This window comes from Condylura cristata, unplaced genomic scaffold, assembly GCF_000260355.1.
Source record: "Condylura cristata isolate star-nosed mole 26May11 unplaced genomic scaffold, ConCri1.0 scaffold00010, whole genome shotgun sequence".
Lineage (NCBI taxonomy): Eukaryota > Metazoa > Chordata > Mammalia > Eulipotyphla > Talpidae > Condylura > Condylura cristata.
Genome location: NW_004567111.1, coordinates 34099460 through 34119487, shown reverse-complemented (window position 1 = coordinate 34119487; position 20028 = coordinate 34099460). Strand labels below are relative to the sequence as shown.

Sequence of the window (20028 nt, the reverse complement as noted above, 5' to 3'; positions counted from 1 at the left end):
TCCAGGGGCCTAGAGCCACAGCGTTCCAGTTGGAGCCCTGACAGCATCTCTGAGCCTAGTTTTGTAAGTATGTAGGACTCGTGAGGATTTTGGAAAATGCCATTATACAGCAACATTCCCCTGGAGGAGTGCTGATTCTTTCATTCTTCCCTAAGGGAATATTTAGAGTCATTGCCAGCTCAAAGCAATAATACCAGGAGAAATAAGCCAACCAATCAACCAGCCATGCACTAAAGAGGGGACTGGTCCAGCTAGACAACATCACTGGGATGTATGGTAGGCACATTCCTTGGGGAATGAGTCCTCTTTCGCTCTTCTTGGAGCTCTATAACTTGCTAGCTTCATGGCTTTAAGTCAGTGATTTCATCCCTCCAGGCTTCAGTTTCACACTAAAACAGCACCAGTAATTTCACCTACCTTTCTGAATTAAAAAAGATAACATGTAATATATATTTAACCTAATTCTGGCATTTACTAGGCACTCAATGAATAAACATTGCTGTTGCTTTTCAAGCTGAAAAGCATGGAGAGAGTAAGAGAAGAAAGGCTTGGAAACCATTTCATCTTGGCCACATCAGCTCTGCGCCTTTCTGTTGGAGTCCAGCTCCATAAAAACCCAGGCTTTCTTTGCCATGGTCTAATTTGGGATGGGAATGTGTCTCAATTCCCCAAAACTCATAGGTAAGTTTGCTGCTTCAGTGATAATGTCTGGATGGAAGGGCCAGTGCAAAAGGAGAAACAGAGGCTTGTGTTTGTTTCATTTCTGCCATCAGGACTCAATGGACAATGCAAATATATTGATTAATGAATGGTTTGGATAGACTCAGCAAGAGCAACAGCAGTGTTTATTCATTGGGAGCCTAATAAATGCCAGGATTAGGTTAAGTATATATTACATGTTACCTTTTTTAACTCAGAAAGATAGTTGGAATTAATGGTGCTGTTTTATTGCGAAGCTGAGGCTTGGAGGAATGAAATGATTGGCTTAAAGCCATGAAGCTAGCAAGTCAGAGAGCTCAAGCTTTACCAACCTGTGTTCATCACTATCTCGCTGCATGTAGTTTTCTATATTTTCAGAGTAGAGAGGAAAACTGCTTATTATAAAGAAGAGAATAGTTTAAGAAGCATGAATACATAGCACGCTGCTTTGTAGCTAGAAATCACATACATCATTTTATTCCATGATGATAAATGATTACTACAGACAACTAGAGCTGGTTAATAGTTTTTTTTTTTTTTCCAGAAAAATGTGACTAACAATAATCATTTGTTTTGAAGCATCATCATCAGTCAGAAACTATTATGGATAATACAATCAATTAAAATAATAGAAAATAAGATATAGACCAAGAAGCAGAGAAATCCAAAATGCCTGTGATCTGGCAAGGAGATAACTATTTAAAAGTAGGGAGGAGTGCAAGTTAAATTGTACATAGGGGTTTTATTTCCTTCCTAGTTTACTTATCTCCCTCTTGTGAGTTAGTAGCACAACTCCAGGTTCTTTTTTATAGCAGACTAGGTGTCACTTCCATTGTAAGCCCAATTTTCTAGGGCTGCTGTCGTCTTGATGAGCTCTTTGGAAAGTGGAGGAAAACCCCTTTATAACTGTCATTGAGCAAGTTCCAAACGTATCATTTTCTGTACTTTGAAAATGTTGAGTACCGTTATTTTATGCCGTGAATCTTTACAGGCACTTAGACTGGGCTGCTAATTAGAGCGAATTGCAAGCTTAAATCACAAATGTGAGTTGTACCTTCTGCTGTAGTGCTCAGAGCACTTTGCGTGCCTCAGATGTCACCCTCCAAAGAAGGGGCTTCATCAGGGTCCTCATTTCAAAGATGAGAGAAGGTTCCATTTGTCACTCCACACAACACAAAGAAATTATGTGCTTTGTCATTGGGCTAAGGGGCTTGTTGGGGGAAAAAAAAGATTTTCATAATGACAGTGGCCTGATTTACTGGGAAGGAATTGGGCTTATTCATTCCCTAACACCTGGGGTATTGTGGACATCAGTTAACACCAGCTGAATACGTGCTGAGTGAATGAAAACCTACCAGTAGTTTGTCTTGTGGGGGTGTGCTGACAAATACAGAATCCTACTTGCCCTGTGCACGGGGATCACATTCCTTCTAGAGGCCAAGGAGACAACCGCTTGTCATTGTCTCCCAGTCCCCACATTGCACTCATGTAGTTTAAGCATTCACTGCAGAGAGACCCATCACCATTAGCTTCATTGTCTTTGAATGTGAGGAGCAGAAATATCTCTAATGGGAGACACTGATCAAACTTATGGACCATTTTGATGTCAGCTGAGCACACTGGGCTGATGATAAGCAGGATGGAAGCTGGGGACTCCATAGCACTGGGACAGAGATGTTCAATAGAAGTCTGTGGAATGGCTGTCAGCAGGGCTTATAATTATTCGCCTGCCTTTCAGGTGAACTTCAGGACTAAAAGTTGTTAGCTAGTGGTTTCTAGTTGATTGTCTGGAGACTGCTTGATGATTGCCACTGTTTTTTTGAGTTGACAGAACTTTTCAGAGAATTCTCAGAATGGTCCAACCCTGTCTTTCTCAGCTAATTAACCTCCCCTTGTCAAAACGCAAGGCAAGATTTTTTTTCTAGACAGTTATTATAATAAGCTGTTTTTTCAAAAGTTCATAATATGTGGGCCCTTTTTGTAAAAGCCTTCGCATAATGAAGATGGAGGCTTCTATCTGCAGAGGAAGTGATAAAGCTGATTTTTATCACTGGCTTCTCTGACAGGCTCCTGGTATAGCTTGTCCTTGTTGATGTGCATCCATGGCACAGACCCTTACCCTGACTACACCCAACCCCCATGCTCACCATAAACCTGCATGTCCCTCTTCCTTACTGTTAATCCCTGTAGCTGCAGCTGTGTATGGGGTTGTGATTGGAGAAGAAATTTGAGACCTTGTCAAAAATTTACCTGGCATAGAGAGCTTTGGAAACGTGTGCGTGTGTATGTGTGTAACATACAAGAAACTTAACTACAAAAGCCTGAATTGGTCTAGAAGTCACTGATGGGGATATCCTGATTATAGAAGCCTCTAGTTTCTGTTCATTTGGGTATCATGGAGATTGGCTGTTAATAAATGCACAGAGCTGCAGTCAGCTGACCTCCTAAACTTTGAGCTATGCATACATAGTCTGCACCTATTCAACTCTGTAAATCAGTGCTCTCCCCCGGAAATTTTTGGAAAGAGACCCTTCACACTGTTCCACAGGTGAGCTTTGGCTTGACCTTAAGATGAGATCATTGAAAAAGCACCATCAGTGGACTTCCAAGAGTTACTGGAAGGCAGCATCAGCAATAAAATGCTGTTAATAGTACTGGGAAGTTCAAAGGGGACCACAAAACAAGCAATCAAAACAAAAAACTCAGGGTCTTTCAAACTTGTCATTTTGAATATGCAGCCCACCAAAGTTTCAGCCTGAACATCATAAAGAAACATCAGATTTTTTAAAAAAATTACTTTCCTGCAAGTGGGTAGCTGGAAAACTTTTTAGCACAAAACCTTCAAACTAATAACGCTGTTCTGTCTTTAACAAATGACTGGTTTCCATTTTGAAAGATGTTAATTACACAATTTTCCCAGGTGAAGAGAGAATATGAATTTGCATTAAATATTTTCACACTAACTCATATCATACTCTTGATATTTTCTTTATTACTATTAGGAGGAATTGGGTTACTTGGGGTAAAAGGTGAGGAACAGAAAATAGGTAGAAGGAAAGAGAAAATGACAGTTACTAATCACCTATTATGTGTGAGGGACTTGGTTAATATTTTTATACACAACTTAATTTTTTGGGGTAACTTTTCATTCTCTAGAATTTGTAAAATTTATCTTTAATTGAGGTAATATTAGGATATCCCCATCTGATATTACCACCATAGTGCACCCACCACTAAATCACCCATGTTGTACCATGGTGCAATGTAGTTGATTGTGCTTCCTTTCTTTGTATCTCTCCAATTCCTCTCCCCCTTCCCTCTCCATCCCTTCCCCCATTTCAGTTCTTTTTAAAGATAACCTAGTGAAGTAGGTTATCCTTCTTTGACAGATGAAGAAGCAGATTTAAAGAGAGTTCATGACAATTAGAGGGTAGACCTGGAATTCAGGTTTAGGATTCTCATCATTTCTTTCTTTCTCTTTTTTGATGTTGAGACAGCAATGTTTTCCTTTTAGACCCCTCAAATAAACCAGGGGACTGACAGAGTGACGGTGGCCAAACAGTAAGTGTCTTGGGAAACTTGGCCTGTTGAGTTTGTGTCTGTGCTTCTGTTTCCTTATGATTGATCTCCACTTGCCTCTAAATGCTTTTTGGACAAAGACAGTTGCTACCACTCCAGTTGCCAAAAATCCCATCTTCCAACTTATTACTGATGATGAACTTATTTTTATTTGCAGTTGTTTTCCAATTTTTCTGGCTCCAAAGATGACCATGGAATCTGCCAGTGCTCCGTTACCCTCCCGGACACCGCCTTCCCTGTGGAGAGAGTGGAAAGCTTGGAATTCACAGCTCAAGTTCTCTCTGAGAAGTTCCAGAAAGAGCTTTCTAAATTAAGTATTTTCTTTTATCCCCCATTTCCAATTTATTCAAACACTGCCTTGATAAGTACAAACTAACAAAGAAACAAAACACTTTTTATTCAGGATTTTATAAGCAGCTGTTCTTTGCCTTTATCAAAGACAACATGTTTATATCCTATGGAGATGTTAGCGCTTATTTTATACCTGTGGAGTCCTTTATAGCCGGAAAAATAAGAGCACAGGAAGGAAATGGGATCGAGATTATGGGTGCCATGGATAAGTCACTTCAATTCTGCGGGGCTCAAGCTGTTGGAAAGAAACCTTGAGCTCCCCTATGAAGCCCAATCCTGCCATTTACATCTTATTTCCTTTCTTCTACCTCTGGGTTTTCCCTTCAATTTACTCCTTTTCCTGTCCTTTCCTCTCTCCTCTTCACTTCTGTCTTCTCTGACTTTTCCTAATCTGGTCCTGCTCCCCACTGGTTCTTGTTTCTCTTCTTGCCTCAAGTTAGTCCTTGTCCAACCCACCTAAGAGCTTTCTTTCCCGTTCCTTCTTAATTCTCCCTTAGCTTTTTTTGGTCTTTTATTTTGGAAGTTCCCTTCTTCTCTTCTACTTTCTCCTCTATTTCCCCAAATTGTCTGCCCTTTTCCTTCATTCCTCTCTCATTTCCTTTGTTTTCTCTTTCTAGTGTAGCCTGTACCTTCTTCTCTCTCTTTCTTGGTGGTTTTCCTCTACTTCTCAGTCAGTACATTACATTAGATGTGCCTTACATTAAGCCAAATTCAGAATTCCCTGGGAATTTGAACCAAGACTAGTAGGTGATAAGTTGTTGGTGAAAAGCCTTACTTGAACCCCTAACAACCACTCTTCTGTAGCCAGAGTAAGTTTTCTTATAGGGTTTGTTTTCTCCTGAGTGTATTCAAGTTTTCACCACTCTACCTTTATAGCCACATTTAAAATCAGTGCGAAAGGCTCCCATTTTCTGCACAGGTAAAGTCCAAGCTGTAATCACATTATGCATTATTTACTACAACTCCATTAATTTACAAGGAGCTCTGGCTTTCCAGCAAGATTCAGATTAAGTTTTCCTGAGAAAGTTAAACTTAGCTATCTCAACCTTCAATATGGTTGTCCTTAAAGGCAAAATTTGTGGTGAGGCTGAGACCCTGCTTTCAACCTAAATTGGCAGATAAATATTCTAAGTTTAAATCAGTGTCCAGGAAAATATGTTTGACTACTCCAGGAATTTAGCTTCTTTGGAAATGAAATGTCCTTGAATTAATCAGCAGAAAAGGCACAGCACTAAATTATAAATTCCAGCCATTAATATTCATAGCCCTATTCTAGCATAATCAAGTACAGATAAGAAGTTATGCATAAAAACATAACAAGTGGAGGAAAATCCTAGGTAAAGATCTTTTCAGTTAGAACCTTTTGCTTTGAAAGAGTGGAAGCTACTTACTGATTTGCATGTCTTCTTTGCTGGCAGAAGTGTGAAGGGCAGTTTGCAACCCTGTGATGCCCTGGGGAGAATATGTAGCTTGCCAGGCTTCGAGTATGGGACATTTCATTCCAGTCCTGTGGAGGGTATAGGGGGAAGGAAGAGTGGAGGGAGGGGGTGGCATCTGCCTTGCTAATAATTGGCAGGGAATAAGTGCAGGACAGGTGGGACTACTTAGTTCTGAAGGTGTCGGGTAGCTTGTCCAACAAAAATTAATGATTGAGGCCTAAGAAAGGAATTGACCTGCCAGCTGAGATTTGCATAATAGATTCAGTGTGACTTTATTAAAAAAAAAAAACCAGTGATAGTAACAGCTTCCCTTTGTGCTTTTCTAGATGGTTCCATTTCAATTTTAATCTCAAGCAGCTCTTTAGTTAGGTCAAATGTTCTCTTTCTCATTTTAGGGGAAGAAAAAGTGAGATTCATAAAGGTCAAGGGACATAAGTGTAAAAGGTCATTCCTCTGCTGTCTGGTTAAACCAGGTCAGGAACTTTAGTCTTCAGAATCATCAGTTCTCTTTTCTCTTTGCCAGGCTGTTTTCATCCTTTAGTGCAAACCCAAGAAGAGATGCAGTAGGTCAGTGATGCCTTCAAATCCAAAGTTATCTCTTCAGCTGAGGGCTTTTGGACTTCCAGGTGAATTATTATACCTGTCCCTAGGTTGCCTAGGAAATCACCGTTTATCTAGAGGCCTGGGGGAATGCCTGTTTGGACAGGCCTGTAGGAAAGGGTTTTTTGACTGTCTTACATTGATTCATTATCTGTCAGTACACGGAGAAGACTGGGAGCTGTCTCTGCATAAAATGCTGAAAGTATTTTATTCTTTCCTGTTGTTTATGATATAGCCTGTTGTGACTATACTTAGGTAGGGGATGGTGCAAAAGTTAGCTCAGGATTTTTGTCCTCTGGAAGGTTATGGGCTTTGGGGGAAATTATTTAATATGACATCTTTGCTAATAGATCCTCAAGCATGAGAAGGTTGAGTAAGCCTGGGAGAAATTTAGGCAACTCATAAACAAACGTTGATTGAACAATGTTTTGTGCAGTGAATTATAATAAATTAAAAGGTCAGATTGAAAAAAATAAAAAACAAAGTCACTGCTACTCTAATAATTGGTTTAATTTATAGGGCATCCATTATGGTGGGCATTTAATACACATTGTCTCTAGTCTTTATAATAATCTTATAAATTTGGTATTGTTTTTCCCAGTTTACAGAAAGAAACCAAATCTTAGAGAAATGAAATTATTTGGCCACTGATTGCTGAAGTCTGCTTGAGTCTAGATAGGTCTTACTCCAAAGTGTTCATATGTGATGGTAGTCAGTTCAAGCTCAGTTGCATTTATTTTCAAGGAAATATTAAAACAGTAGTAAATTGCAAAATACTTTACTTACTTCACATAATCTGGGCATAGTTAACATCACAGGATACTGTCACAAACACAAGCCCGAGTAACTCTTTAGCTTAATGTGAACTGCATTGTGTCCTTCTTTATTACAAAACCATTTATAATACAGAGCAACATCAAATACCCCAGAAATCTCCCTCAACAAACTTTGATTCTTAGGATCCACCTATGACATTATTAAGTACACAACACACAAAAGAATGGCAATTCTGCATGTTGGTTAAACTGGTGCTTTGAAGACAAACATGGAAGTGTCCTTCAAAGCTCAACTTGTAGTGATAAGAAGCATGCTAGTAAAGACATAACACAAGGCTTTACCCCCTAGGGCTAGATCCATTTCCCTCTACACATTCCTGGGTCAGTCTGGCTACCTCTGCTGAGACTGTAGCTTCTATACAGAGTTTGAAGGTTCTCAGAATTGTTCTCGGTGTTTATACTAACAATCCACTTAAATTCATTAAGTTCACACTTGCTTTCTAGCCTATCGTCAGATTCTCTTTGATCTTGTATAAGTTCATGGATGACTCCAGTTGTCCTGAACATCACTGGCCTCTTCTTTCAATGTTAGCTGAAAGAACTTCAAGTTTTCCCCCAAAAGATCTCTAGAGAGACTTCATTTTGTGGCTGAACTGGGGCAGACATATTACGAGCTCTCATAGGGAGCAAGCTCCCGAATATACCTTAGTTTTCAGTGAGAATCTGGGGGAGCCATTTTTTATTTAGCAGAGATGACAGTTGAATTACTCATTTTTGTAGAACAGCAGCTGCGATGTGCTACCAAAATGTTCCAGGAAAACTAAGGGTGTTTCATTTGTTCCAAGAGCTGGCAGGCAAGGCCAAATGCCAACAAGAATATTCATTTTGTAAACTTCTATTCCTTCAATGGATTGACAATTAATTTATTATTTTAATTTTATCACAGGCAATATTCTATGCTGGATATTTGTAGAAATTGAAACTTGGCTATTTCCTATCTGTGTTTCTTATCTGTACTTTGAGGAGCTTGTTGGTTTATATGTATGTGTTTTTAACCTCCTTATTCACCAAAATGTCACCAGCCTCATCAGCTTCCAAGTGGTGGTGCATCTGATGGCGGGGAATGTTAGTTGCCCGAGGAGATACAGTAGCAGTGCCAGTGGCTGCATTATCAGCTTTCATTAGAATCCTCTTTGCCTGAAGCCTTAGCCCTTTAGGTCTACGACCTGAGAGTCTATTCTGATTTGTACAGTGGGGTTAAATGGAAGGGCTAAAAATGACAGAAGTTAGGGTGCCTTTGGTATTAGAAGGATTAAAGGCCAACATCTGGCTCGGAATCCATCCGGGCGCTGTGGATCCGCTACTTGACATTAGTGCAGTTTGGGGGAAAAGTATCACTTCTGTTCAGATTTCTAAAAAGAATGTAAAACCAGCAACTTTTAATGAGCAAGTCCTTAAAAAAGCCATGGCATTTCTTTAGAGATCAGATACAGAAAGAATCACCAACTGTGTTTATTGAAATACCCATTTGGAGATTCCAATTATATACTAAGCCACCAAGGGAATTTTTGGAAGTATTTTAACTTAATGATCAGACATTCAAATATATGCAACAAATGTGTAATTTAAAGGTCTGATTGCAATAATCAGTTCTTGGAATAAGTGTGGGTGCTCTTAATGAAATGTGCACTTTATAGTTGCATATACACTCACGTATTGTAAGTTTAGTCTTTAAGCCACTATGTAAAAGGCAGATGAGCTCAAAATTCATTGTACATGTAGTGCATTTCTTCCTGTTCTAGAAAATAATGAGATTTAGAGCTGTGGTTCTAAACAGAGGAAGGTTGGTGGTGGTGGTGATTTTGCCCTCAGGAAACACTTAGCAATGTCTGAGGACATTTTTGTTTGTTGTAACTCAGGGGTAGGTGAGGAGTGCTATTGGCATCTAGAGGCTGATGCTTAAGCATCTTACAATACACAAGTCAGCCTCTGACAAGAAAAAATGATCTAGCTCAAAATGTCAATGGTGCTTAGATTGGGAAACCCTGATTTAGAGCATGTGCATTGAGGGGAGCTGCAAGGGCAAAGGGATTCTGACTCCAACCACTTAGTTTAGAGAGCTGATGTCTTTAAATATTGAGACAGAGAGGAAAGTGCACTTCCAAGTGATGATTCTGAAGCAAAATAATTTTTTAGTCTAAGCAAGCACAGTCCCCACCCCCCCATTAGTAATTTTTTTTAAAGTTTGTAGTTAGATATATTTTTTTTAAAGTCTAGTTAAGTATATTTTTGATCCATTTTTAAAGTTCTTACATCTTTGTTAATTTGGACAGTATTTGGTTTCTCCCCTCCATGCTGGCCCTGTAGTTCCCCCCACAGCACCCCTAATCCATCACCAAGTTCCCTAGTGCTCTTCCCTCTCTGGTTTTGACCCCTCTCTTTCCTTCTACCTGCTGTGTGCCTCAGATCTATGGTCAGATTGCAAGTATTATCTTTTTCCTGACCCTTTGTTTAGTTTCTCTATATTCCACATAAATTGAAATTGTTTGGCCAGTTTCTTTCTTTTTTTTTTTTAAAGATTTATTTATTTATGCATACAGAACTGGGGTACAGGCCAGAGGTGCAGGGGCGGTGAGAGGATTCACCAGAGACAGAGTGGGGAGCAGAACAGGCAGATCGATGCAGTACACTGCTGAGGGGAGCAGCGGGCGGGTCAGGAGAGGTCTGCCGTGCCATGTGGTCACCTCCGGGGCAGGCGGGGATCGAACTCATGCGGAAGCAGCTTTAGATTCTCAGTGCTGTGCTTTAACCCGCTGTGCCACCAGGGAGGGCCTCTTTCTTTTTTTTTTTTAAGATCTATATATGCACACATTAAGTGGGGTACAGGCCAGAGGTGTGGGGGTGAGAGGATTCACCAGAGACAGAGTGGGGAGCAAAACAGACAGATTGATGAACTACACTGTTGAAGGGAACAGTGGGTGTGACAGGAGAGGTCTGCTGCACCATGTGGGCCACCTCCCTGGCCAGGTATCGAACTTGTGCTGCAGTGGCTGCAGACGCTGCAGACAGCTTCATAGTGCTGCACTCTAACTCCTTACACCACCAGGGAGTCCCTGATCCAAAAAATAAGTGACAGAAATCAAATAGTACCCAAAGGGTTGGCAATGGAGGAAGATGATATGCTATTACTCTGGGAATTGACTTGAGCCTTTGATTCTCTTTCAGGTGAAGGAATATGCCCAATTAATCACTGTGTATGAAAAGAAACTTTTAAACCTAACTTTCCGAGTAGAGATCATGGAAAAGGATACAATTTCTTTCACTGAGCTGGACTTCACACTGATCAAGTTAGAAGTGAAGGAGATGGAGAAACTGATCATACAGCTGAAGGAGAATTTTGTTGGCAGCACAGAGATCGTTAACCAACTGGAAGTGGAGGTAAGGAACAAACACGTCCTCACCACATTGACACTGAATTATCAGTAAGCAAGGGCGAGGGCACCCTCTTCTGATGTTGACTTCTGTTCCTCGTGTGACCACGTGGCATTGCCTGCCCTCAGCTTTGGGAGGGCACCTTGAATAGTTAGTAAGCACTTTGGGAACCTATTTCCTGAGTAGCAAGGGTTGCCAAATGGTCAGAGTCCTGTTTCAGAACCGAATGACATTTCAGTGTCTCAAGAAGGAGATGGTATAAATCTGAAGAGCTCCACGGGCGAGCCCCATCAGGCATATCTGTGCAGGAATTATCCTCCTGGATAATTATTCTACCTGATCGTGGGCTTGTTAGGTCTGTTTCTTCTTTTGAATGAGTATGTAATACTTAATCCTTCTTGGAACTCTTTTCCACAGCCCTCTTTAAAGGAATTTCTTGAGAGTATGTCTCAGTGAAGGCTTTTAATCTTTGTAGATAAAGACCATCGTATTAATGTTATGGTTGGGTAATTTATATCAACGAGAATTTACTAGCACAGTCATGACATGAGTTATAATGAAGAATTCTTGTTAGGTATCTTAGAATTTTAAATTTTCTCTGGTCCTCATCATTCATTAAAAACAATTATAATGCAACATGAGTAAACAGGAGTTCACTTGGAGAGTTTGTGAGAAATGAACCGGAACGGACATTTCTGGGTGCTTCAAATGAATCTGTGCTCTGTTATTAAAGCTCTTAAAATCTTTGCCATTTTCTTCTTGTCACACACATCTGCCTGAGATCTGACAGGCATTCACACTAAACCATAAAATGTATTCTTCCAAGTGAAACCATTCAGGAGAATCTCGGGTGTATTCTCTAGCAATGTTTCACTAAGTGACAAAATTCAGCTCTGGAATGTTTATGAAAGAAATTGTGCAATATTATAAAGTCACTCTGTTTTTTTTATTTCCTTAGATAAGGAATATGACTCTCCTGGTAGAGAAGCTCGAGACGCTAGACAAAAACAATATTCTTGCCATTCGCCGAGAAATCGTGACTCTGAAGAACAAGCTAAAGGAGTGTGAGGCCTCCAAAGGTGAAAATGCTCCTGTCTCTCCCTCTCTTCCTGAGCCAGGTGAGCATGCCATATGCTGGGGTTTCACCCCCTGGAGGAGCCAAGAGTGGGGTGGTGAGGGGCTACAAGACTGTAATGGTGGAGGAAAGATGGGACTTGAGCAATTCTGAGTTTACCTTTTCAGGCTTTGAAATCCCCTCCTTAGTGGGTCTGCTTACTCTCTATTCTGGGCTCACAGAGGAAGGAACAATGAGCTGATTTAAAACAGAATACACACATGTATGTAAAGGCCCTCTGTATACGAACTAGGAAGATACATGTCTGGTGATGGTGTTGCTCTCAGGGGGCTGGGAAAGTCTCTGGAATCCATGAGGCAAAGAGCTGTGCTGCCCTGCGTCTTGGAAAGGCTGATTGGCTCATTTATCTGATCAGCTGGGGGTATGCCTTGAATCTTCCTTCACTCCTCTCCTTCTCTTCTCCTCCCTCCTCTGTATTTTCCTCTCTGCTTTCCTTAAGTGCGTGTTGAGTACCTGCTGTCTAGTGTGTCCTGGCAGCCAGTAAGGATTAAAGGCACGCACCCACATAGCCAGTACTCTGGGTGTGTCCTGCCCTCCCTCCTGGAGTTCTGAGGGAGCCTGTCTCTCTAACGAGTCTCATTGAGGAGTATAACATAGAGGTGGGTGTTCTGTAAATACCTCATGAATGGAGGCAGTGGAGTCTAGGGGTCAGGACCATGATTTAGAGACCCCAAAGACCTGAGTTTCCCAACAACATGTTCACTGTGAAAAATCCTTAATCTTCTTATTTGTAAAAAGGGTATAATAATAGTACCTATCTGGCAGGGCTGCAATGAGGGCAAAGGAAACAAGGCTTGGGAAGCTCAGAGCTCTGTGATTGACATTACACACCAGCGATTGTTATTAGTATTGATGATAATTGCAGTGAAAACCTTGCTATGGATAGCTAGTGCAGTGCTTGGTCTGGGTTCCTTCCAGGTGAACCAAAGCCAGCCTCTCAGTCCACATTCAGCTCTGTTCTTTGGAGACCTCAGTGTCACAGGGATGCTCTCTCTGCAGGAGCATCTCAGCCTGAATGGGGACTAAATCTTTTCATCAAATCATATAGTTCTTGTTATTCCTATTAATTCCTACTGCTCACAACCTCTTTTCTTTTATTCAGTGTGTTTCTGGATTCCTGTTAGCTGGTTTCTTTAAGGCTTTAATTAGAATACCACTATCATTATGAGCTTCTTGGTGTTGTTCAGGGGACTCTCTTCCCTCCCTCTGCAATTGGGGAAATGTGACATACAGAGGAGGTTGAGGATAAAGGCTAAATCGGGTCTGGGATCAACCATGTGAATATGCACAGAAAGTGAGAGGCACTGAGGCCCTTGAGGGCAGGCGTTGAAGCAATGGCAACCCCTGCTAATACCGGTCTTTTTTTCTTGCTTTTCTTTTTTTAGCCTCCATAAATCTTCCTCATGGAATAGATTTTTCTGCCTGTTCTATTCATCCCTAGGAATAAGGATATTATAGAGTGGGAAGGAAAATATGTCTCAGAGGAGGGGGCCTAGGTGGTATGGATGCTGCTTTCCCTGAGATAACTTTTCCTGAGCCACACAGGTGACTTGTGACAGGGCTGAGACAAGGTGCCTCTCTCTGGTCATCTCAGGACCTGGATGCTAGATGTCTGTACCCAGGGAGTGTGGTGGTGGGAGGTAAGCACATTGCTTAGCATCTAGGCCAGGGAACAAGGGAGACAGTCTAATTATTTTTGTTAGAAAATTTTTTTTCCTAGACCTTTCCCTACGTCTTCACACTTAGACTTTGGTGAGCCATCCTAGCCCAACTGTGTTGTTTAAGCAATTGAACCCAGATTTCCTCTCACTTTCTCACAACCTTGGCTGTACCTGGACCCCCGCCAAGCCACTTGGCATTCCTCCAGCTTTGTTCATATTATATTTATGATGTTTATATTAAACTGAGTACTGTCATGTTTTTAAATCAATTTCTTTCACTTGCTCTATTTCTGTTTGGATTGGTTGATAATGCAGAATTGAAAAATCCCCAGGCACCACCAAGTTGTGAGCCTGTGGAGACTTTAATTAAAGTTACTCACTATTATGGGACTTTAAAATCTGGCCTGTCTGCTTTTTTCACTGCAGAGTTGCACAGAACAAAAAAGACTATATGCAAGTCTCAGCCAAAAACTAATTCTGCACTCTGGGTCCTTCTCTTGCAGCTGCATTGTGCTACCCCTGTGGTCAGCTTGCTCTTAGAACTAGAACATGTACTTAGAATTCAATAAAACATGTTTTATAGTTAGCTTATGCTGTAAATGGCATCCTTTTCTGCTCCATTTCATAATCTAAAATAATTGGCCTTCTGCTCATTAACTTTTTTTCTTTCCTGTAAACAACTGACTTCACTCTGTCTTTAGTTTCCCCTTGAATTTAAATTGCTAGGTATAGACAAAATATGACAGAAAAGCTCAGAGGTCAACCACCACTGTGCCTGGAGATGCCTGGCTCTGATTAGCACACAGTAGGTGCTCAGCACATGACTGATGATTAAATAGGGTGTGAAATGGGTGACCTACCAAAATCCCAAGCCTAGAAAAGAACATAGTACATCTAATAATTCAAAGTCAATTTATTCTTAATCATTTTATGATTATAACCAGTTTAATTGCCTCGTTCTCACAAGTCAATTATATTCTTCTGTTGGCTCAAAGGTCAGTTGCCTAGGTGAGAGATTGCATTACAAGCCAAAATTAAGTTTCCTCTACAAGTATATGATGATTGACTTTTTTTTTTTTTATGCTACATGATACTTTAAAAAATCCAAGTTAGAATATTTTAAAGTCTCACTGTGTGGTTTTTCAGGAAAATTTCAGAATACCATGACAATATCTAATGAATTGCATGATGAAGAAATTGGCAAACCAGGCAACAATTTGTGTAGAGAGTTCCCTGTATTATGTTCTGTAGCATAAATACTGGGGTCTTTGAAAAATTCAGATACATGGCAGGGTACTGGCCTAATGTTTTATAAAATAAGGGTTAGTCTTGCATTTCTTTGTTCTACAAACATCATTTGGTGCTACCGTGTGGCTGGCCCTATTCTGAGTACAGGGGTTATCAAGATGGGTGCAGAAGCCTCTGAAACCAACATAAAGGAAGTAAAATAGTCATATAAACCTTCAGTTGTAGCCTGCTGTGAGTTTGTAATGCTGCTATAAATCAATGTATATTGAGTTACATGTACATGCCTTCTTCTATTCTTTCTGATGATCCTGCAGAATAGGTAGTATCGTTTTTCTTTTAAAATGGAGAAGCTGAGGCTCAGAGAATTCAAGGATACACAACTAGCAAGCTTTGGAGTCAGGATTTGAATTGCAATCTGACTGGCTATGTTTTCACCATAGCAAGCTGCCTTCCTTAGACGGTCTAGTAGAGAGGAACACCTGTGATTCCTGGAGTGACAAGAAAGTTCCAACAACTCGCACAGCTGATGAAGGTCAAATTATCTTTGCTTTCTTGCTTGTGGAAAGCTAAAGGGCACTTTTGCTGCCAGTTCTATGCTGTATTCTCTTCTACCAGAAAAAGCAGCATCTGGTAATTCCTTGGTAGTTCACAGTTCTTGGATTATAGCTAGGCAATGGGATGTAATTCCTGTGGCTGGGGAAAATTGGGATGGGATGGGTTAGGAAGGAAATAGGGGATTGCTAAGATCTCAAAATAAAGGCTGCGGCTGGGAAGGGGTCTGAGGTAAGGGAAGGTAGGGAGGAGCTCAGCGTATATAGGGTTGAGATAACTGTAGCTGGGCTAGAAGAGCAGTGGGCATTGGGCTGGCTTCAGTTTATTTCCAGGTTTGCAGCCAGGATTTGGGAGATGCCTGTCATAGCTTTTTCACTGGCCTGTCACTGCTATAGCCACATTGTAATATTGGCAGCAATATTTAGGTCTCTTCCATATTTCACTTCTTTTGATCATAACCAAGCCCCTAAAAGTGGCTCAAAGGAGGTAGAACAAAAAGGGGTATAACAAAAAGAACAGAAAAAGGTCTTCCTAGTGGTGCACTATAAAGTTTTCAGCACCATCAAGTTATCTCCAGGCACTGGCTTGACTTTAATCCCTGGCCAGGGTGCTAAACCACATGGCACAGCATGTCTCCTGTGTTGCATGCTGCTCCCCTCAGCAATGCACTTTCATTGAGCTGCCTGTTCTGCTTCCCACTCTTGTCTCTGGTGAATCCTCTCACACCCCTGCACCCCTGCCCTATACTTCAGTTCTTCTATGCATAAATAAATAAAAACAAGTCTTTAAAAAAGCCAAAAGTGTTTAGGACTGAATGATTGGGAGATAAGGAAAAGAGATGTAAGATTCATGTAATTTTAGTATTATACCAATTACAACTTAAATTTCCAGGTTAATTTTTGAAATGACATGCCAGTATTATTGTTATTTTTTATTAATAGTAGTAGTAGTTTTTAAGAGTTCATTATGGTTTCTTCATATTTAAGAATTTCCACATCTAAGACTGTTACATGTATCCTAAGTTTTCCTTAAATATTTTGTTGTTGGTTGGACATTTCCTTTGTGGAGGGTAAGATTCAATTAAGCAAATTGTAAGTATTCATCCTGCGAAAAAAAAAGGAGGACTTTTTTTTTCTCATACCTTGAGTGAAATGTAGTTGAATAAATGAATCCTTGGAAAAATATTTTAACTAGAAAATCTAGTTTCTAGCATATTGAAACTCGAATGGTTTTTGTTATCACTAAACTGTACACACTGCTAACTTTATTTTAATAATTCATGCATTGTTTCATGAACAAAAACAAACAAGCATTCATCTGAGAGATCACTTTTAGGAGAAGAAATAATAATTTATAATTTTATTTATCATTTCTTTAGTGGAGAGCAGTCTCTTGGCTGAACACACGTTGCTTTTTTATTTATGAAATGGTGCATGCATTATTAAAATAAACCCACAACTGTGTTCTGCTTAATGATATGCAAAATTATTTGAGGTTGGATACAGAGTGGTTTCATTTCTCTACCTGTTGTATGGTTGGCTGACTTTACCACCAGCTGTGGATTTATGAGAGCATTTAAGAGGCACGTATTTAACTCTGAGACCAAAAAGTCCCAGCAGATTGGAAAAATAAAAGTAGGATTTCTAGTAATGGTTTCACCTCTGAGCAGTCCTGAGGAGGGCAAGTGGGGGAGACATTTGGGAAGAAAAGAAATGGGTCTTTCCATATTGGTCAGAGGCAGAGGCTCAGACAAAAGCTTTGTGTTCCCACCCTCAAGTGCTCCTCTCAGGCAATTCTTTGGAGTTTTGCTTTGGGCTCCAGCTTATCTCTTGTGCACTCTATAACCCTGATTCTCTACAAGCATGTAAAGTAGACCCAGAAGTTCAGGTTCTGTTCCCTCTTTCCCTACCTGCCTGCTTCAGGTAGCAGAAAGAGGGAAATGGCCTCAATGTACTTGAAGTAGGGTTTTCTTTGTTATCTAAAAAACTGTCACACCAGTTTTTTAAGGGCATGTGTTAAGATCCCAGAAAATTTGTGTTCAACTCTTTGGATGGTTATAAAAAATACTGGAAGAATTTTATTTTACTTCTTATAGCTCATAAAAGAGTTGAGTTGGCATACATTTTAGAAGAAATACAAGTCCCTCTCCCTAAGTCATTCCCCCAAATGTTATAGGGAATGTAGATTCAGTGGACTAATAAGCCTAGTGCCACTTGATTGCAACAATGCCAGTATCGTGATGGGAAAGAAGTACTTATCCATCATTTGGTGGCACAGACAAATGTGAGTTATGAACAGCAAGACCCACCTTATAAGCAGCAAGATGATCACCACATGATGTTCGTGATGGGCTCTGCTTTGGGCTAAGAGCAGGCAATATTGCTCTAAAATAATGTCCATAGTTTCTCAAGCCTGAAATCCCACCATTATAGTATCGTCTTTCTGACCCACTGAAATATCATATTTCAGACATTCTCTTCTGAGATTTCCTGAGTCAGCACTGGTACTGGGTGCTGGAGATGAACTTGTGGTCTTGTATAGAAGGGCAGAAGGCTGAGGGGCCAGGGAACTTGCCAGGACAATGTCCTCTATCATAGTTCTCCCTGAGGCTGGTGGGTATCACTCTCTGGTTTTATAGAAATAAGGTAGGATTCTGGGATGATCTGGATTTTTCTGTAAGAAAAGTGATATAATATTTGCAAAATGCTTTCTGATAGAAAAAACGTGTAAAATTCACCAAACCTTTTTCTCTCTCTGTCCTCTCAAAGCTTTTTTTTGACTCCTGGCAATTTCAAAACTGGAGACAGAAGGCTAGAACTGACAGTGGGTTTTCATTGAGACTGAAATCCAGAGAATGTTTTGGCTTGTCTCCATCAAAAATGCTGTTGTCATTGATCCTTGACAGGAAAAATATGGAATCCTTTGGTTTTGGGGTAGTAAAGTGTTCGTATCTTGCCATTCACTTTCTCTAAAGATTTTTTTAATTTTCTTTTTTGTACAGGGAGCTGTGGTCATGGAGGTGTGGTGAACATCAGCAAACCATTTGTGGTCCAGCTTAACTGGCAAGGTTTTGCCTATAAGTTTGGTGCCTGGGGTCGCGATTACTCTCCTCAGCAGCCAGACAAGGGGCTGTATTGGGTGGCACCTTTGAACACAAATGAGAGATATCTTGAATATTACAGACTGTACAATACACGGGATGATTTGTTACTGTACAGATATTATCAGCAGAATAGGATCACATATGGTCAAGGCAGTGGCGCAGCAGTTTACAATAAAAATATGTATGTCAACTGGTACAACAGTGGAAACATTGCCAGAGTTAACCTGACCACCAACAAAGTTGAAGTGACTCAAAGTCTCCCCAATGCTGTCTATAATAATCGCTTTTCATATGCTAATGTTGCTTGGCAAGATATTGACTTCGCTGTGGATGAGAATGGATTGTGGGTGATTTATTCAACTGAAGCCAGCAATGGTAACATAGTGATTAGTAAACTCAATGACACCACTCTGGCTGTGCTAAACACTTGGCAAACTAGTCAGTATAAGGCATCTGTTTCTAACGCCTTCATGGTATGTGGGGTGCTCTATGCCACCCGTATTCTAAGCACCAAAACAGATGAGATCTTCTACTCCTATGACACAAAAACAGGGCAGGAGAGCAGATTGAATATTGTCTTTCATAAGATGCAGGAAACTGTGCAGAGTGTGAACTACCACCCTTACGATCAGAAACTTTTTGTCTATAATGATGGCTACCTTCTGAATTATGACCTTTTCTTTGGCAAGTAACTCCACTAAGATGTCTAGGCGTCAGAGTGAGGAGAAACAAAATGTTCCTTGAAGGAAGGATCTTTTCCACTTAGGTAGATTTGCAAGGGGATCCTGAGGGGGGGATATTTAGGAGCAGAGGTCTCCCACACTAGGTCTTAGAATATTTGTCCTGATTTAATTTGCCCTGATTTACCTCCTTGTATTTCCCTACTGAAATATGTCTGGGCATTATGAGTCCATTGGTGCTTTCAGGGAGGTATCATTTTGGAAATTAAGGCCTCACAGAAGACTTTGAATGGCTTCTGGGGTTTCCTTGTACAGAAGAGGGACTCAATGATCAGTCCTCATGTAGCCTGGCTAATTGTTCCATTCCTGAAAGAAACCTGAAGTTTAGCTAGGCAGATGAATGCCTGAAGCTTCTTGAGGACCCAAATCTCTAACCTTTGCTTTTTTATGGGGGGGTGGGTGGGAGAGGAATCTGAAATGATGGTTTGTACAGAGCAGATAAGTGTACATGCTTATGTCTGTAATTCTGTTTACTGGAGAAGGACTCTTTTATATCTTTCGTTGTACTCTACAGATAGGCACTTGAGTTTTCTTTTCTCCCATGGTGTATCTACACAAGTCAGGCACACTCTCCAACGCCACACCTTTCTTCCAAAGGCAACTCAGTAGACTAGGCCAGACTCGCCAACCAGTTTTCCTTCCCAACCCTTACTGTTTGCATTTCATAGAAATAAACCATTTTAATGGAACAATCATAGGATAAATATATTATT

The 20028-nt window shown here is 40.5% G+C and overlaps 1 protein-coding gene across 1 annotated transcript; it reads left to right on the top strand.

Annotated features, from left to right (window-relative positions):
* Positions 1-4441: 4441 nt before the first annotated feature.
* Positions 4442-19267, top strand: OLFM4 (olfactomedin 4). The gene is made up of 5 exons (XM_004680306.1): positions 4442-4592; positions 9364-9365; positions 10676-10882; positions 11835-11994; positions 18474-19267. The coding sequence occupies exons 3-5, from the start codon at positions 10742-10744 to the stop codon at positions 19265-19267; spliced, it is 1095 nt and encodes a 364-aa protein (XP_004680363.1). The 5' UTR covers positions 4442-4592; positions 9364-9365; positions 10676-10741.
* Positions 19268-20028: the final 761 nt, after the last annotated feature.

What these genes read in the sequence shown, in the direction of transcription:
- OLFM4 (XM_004680306.1), top strand. Translation starts at nt 10,742, where the DNA reads ATGGAAAAGGATACAATTTCTTTCACTGAGCTGGACTTCACACTGATC. An exon ending in TTAACCAACTGGAAGTGGAG is followed by an intron (nt 10,883 to 11,834) that starts GTAAGGAACAAA and finishes TTATTTCCTTAG; the next exon opens with ATAAGGAATATGACTCTCCT. An exon ending in TCCCTCTCTTCCTGAGCCAG is followed by an intron (nt 11,995 to 18,473) that starts GTGAGCATGCCA and finishes TTTTTTGTACAG; the next exon opens with GGAGCTGTGGTCATGGAGGT.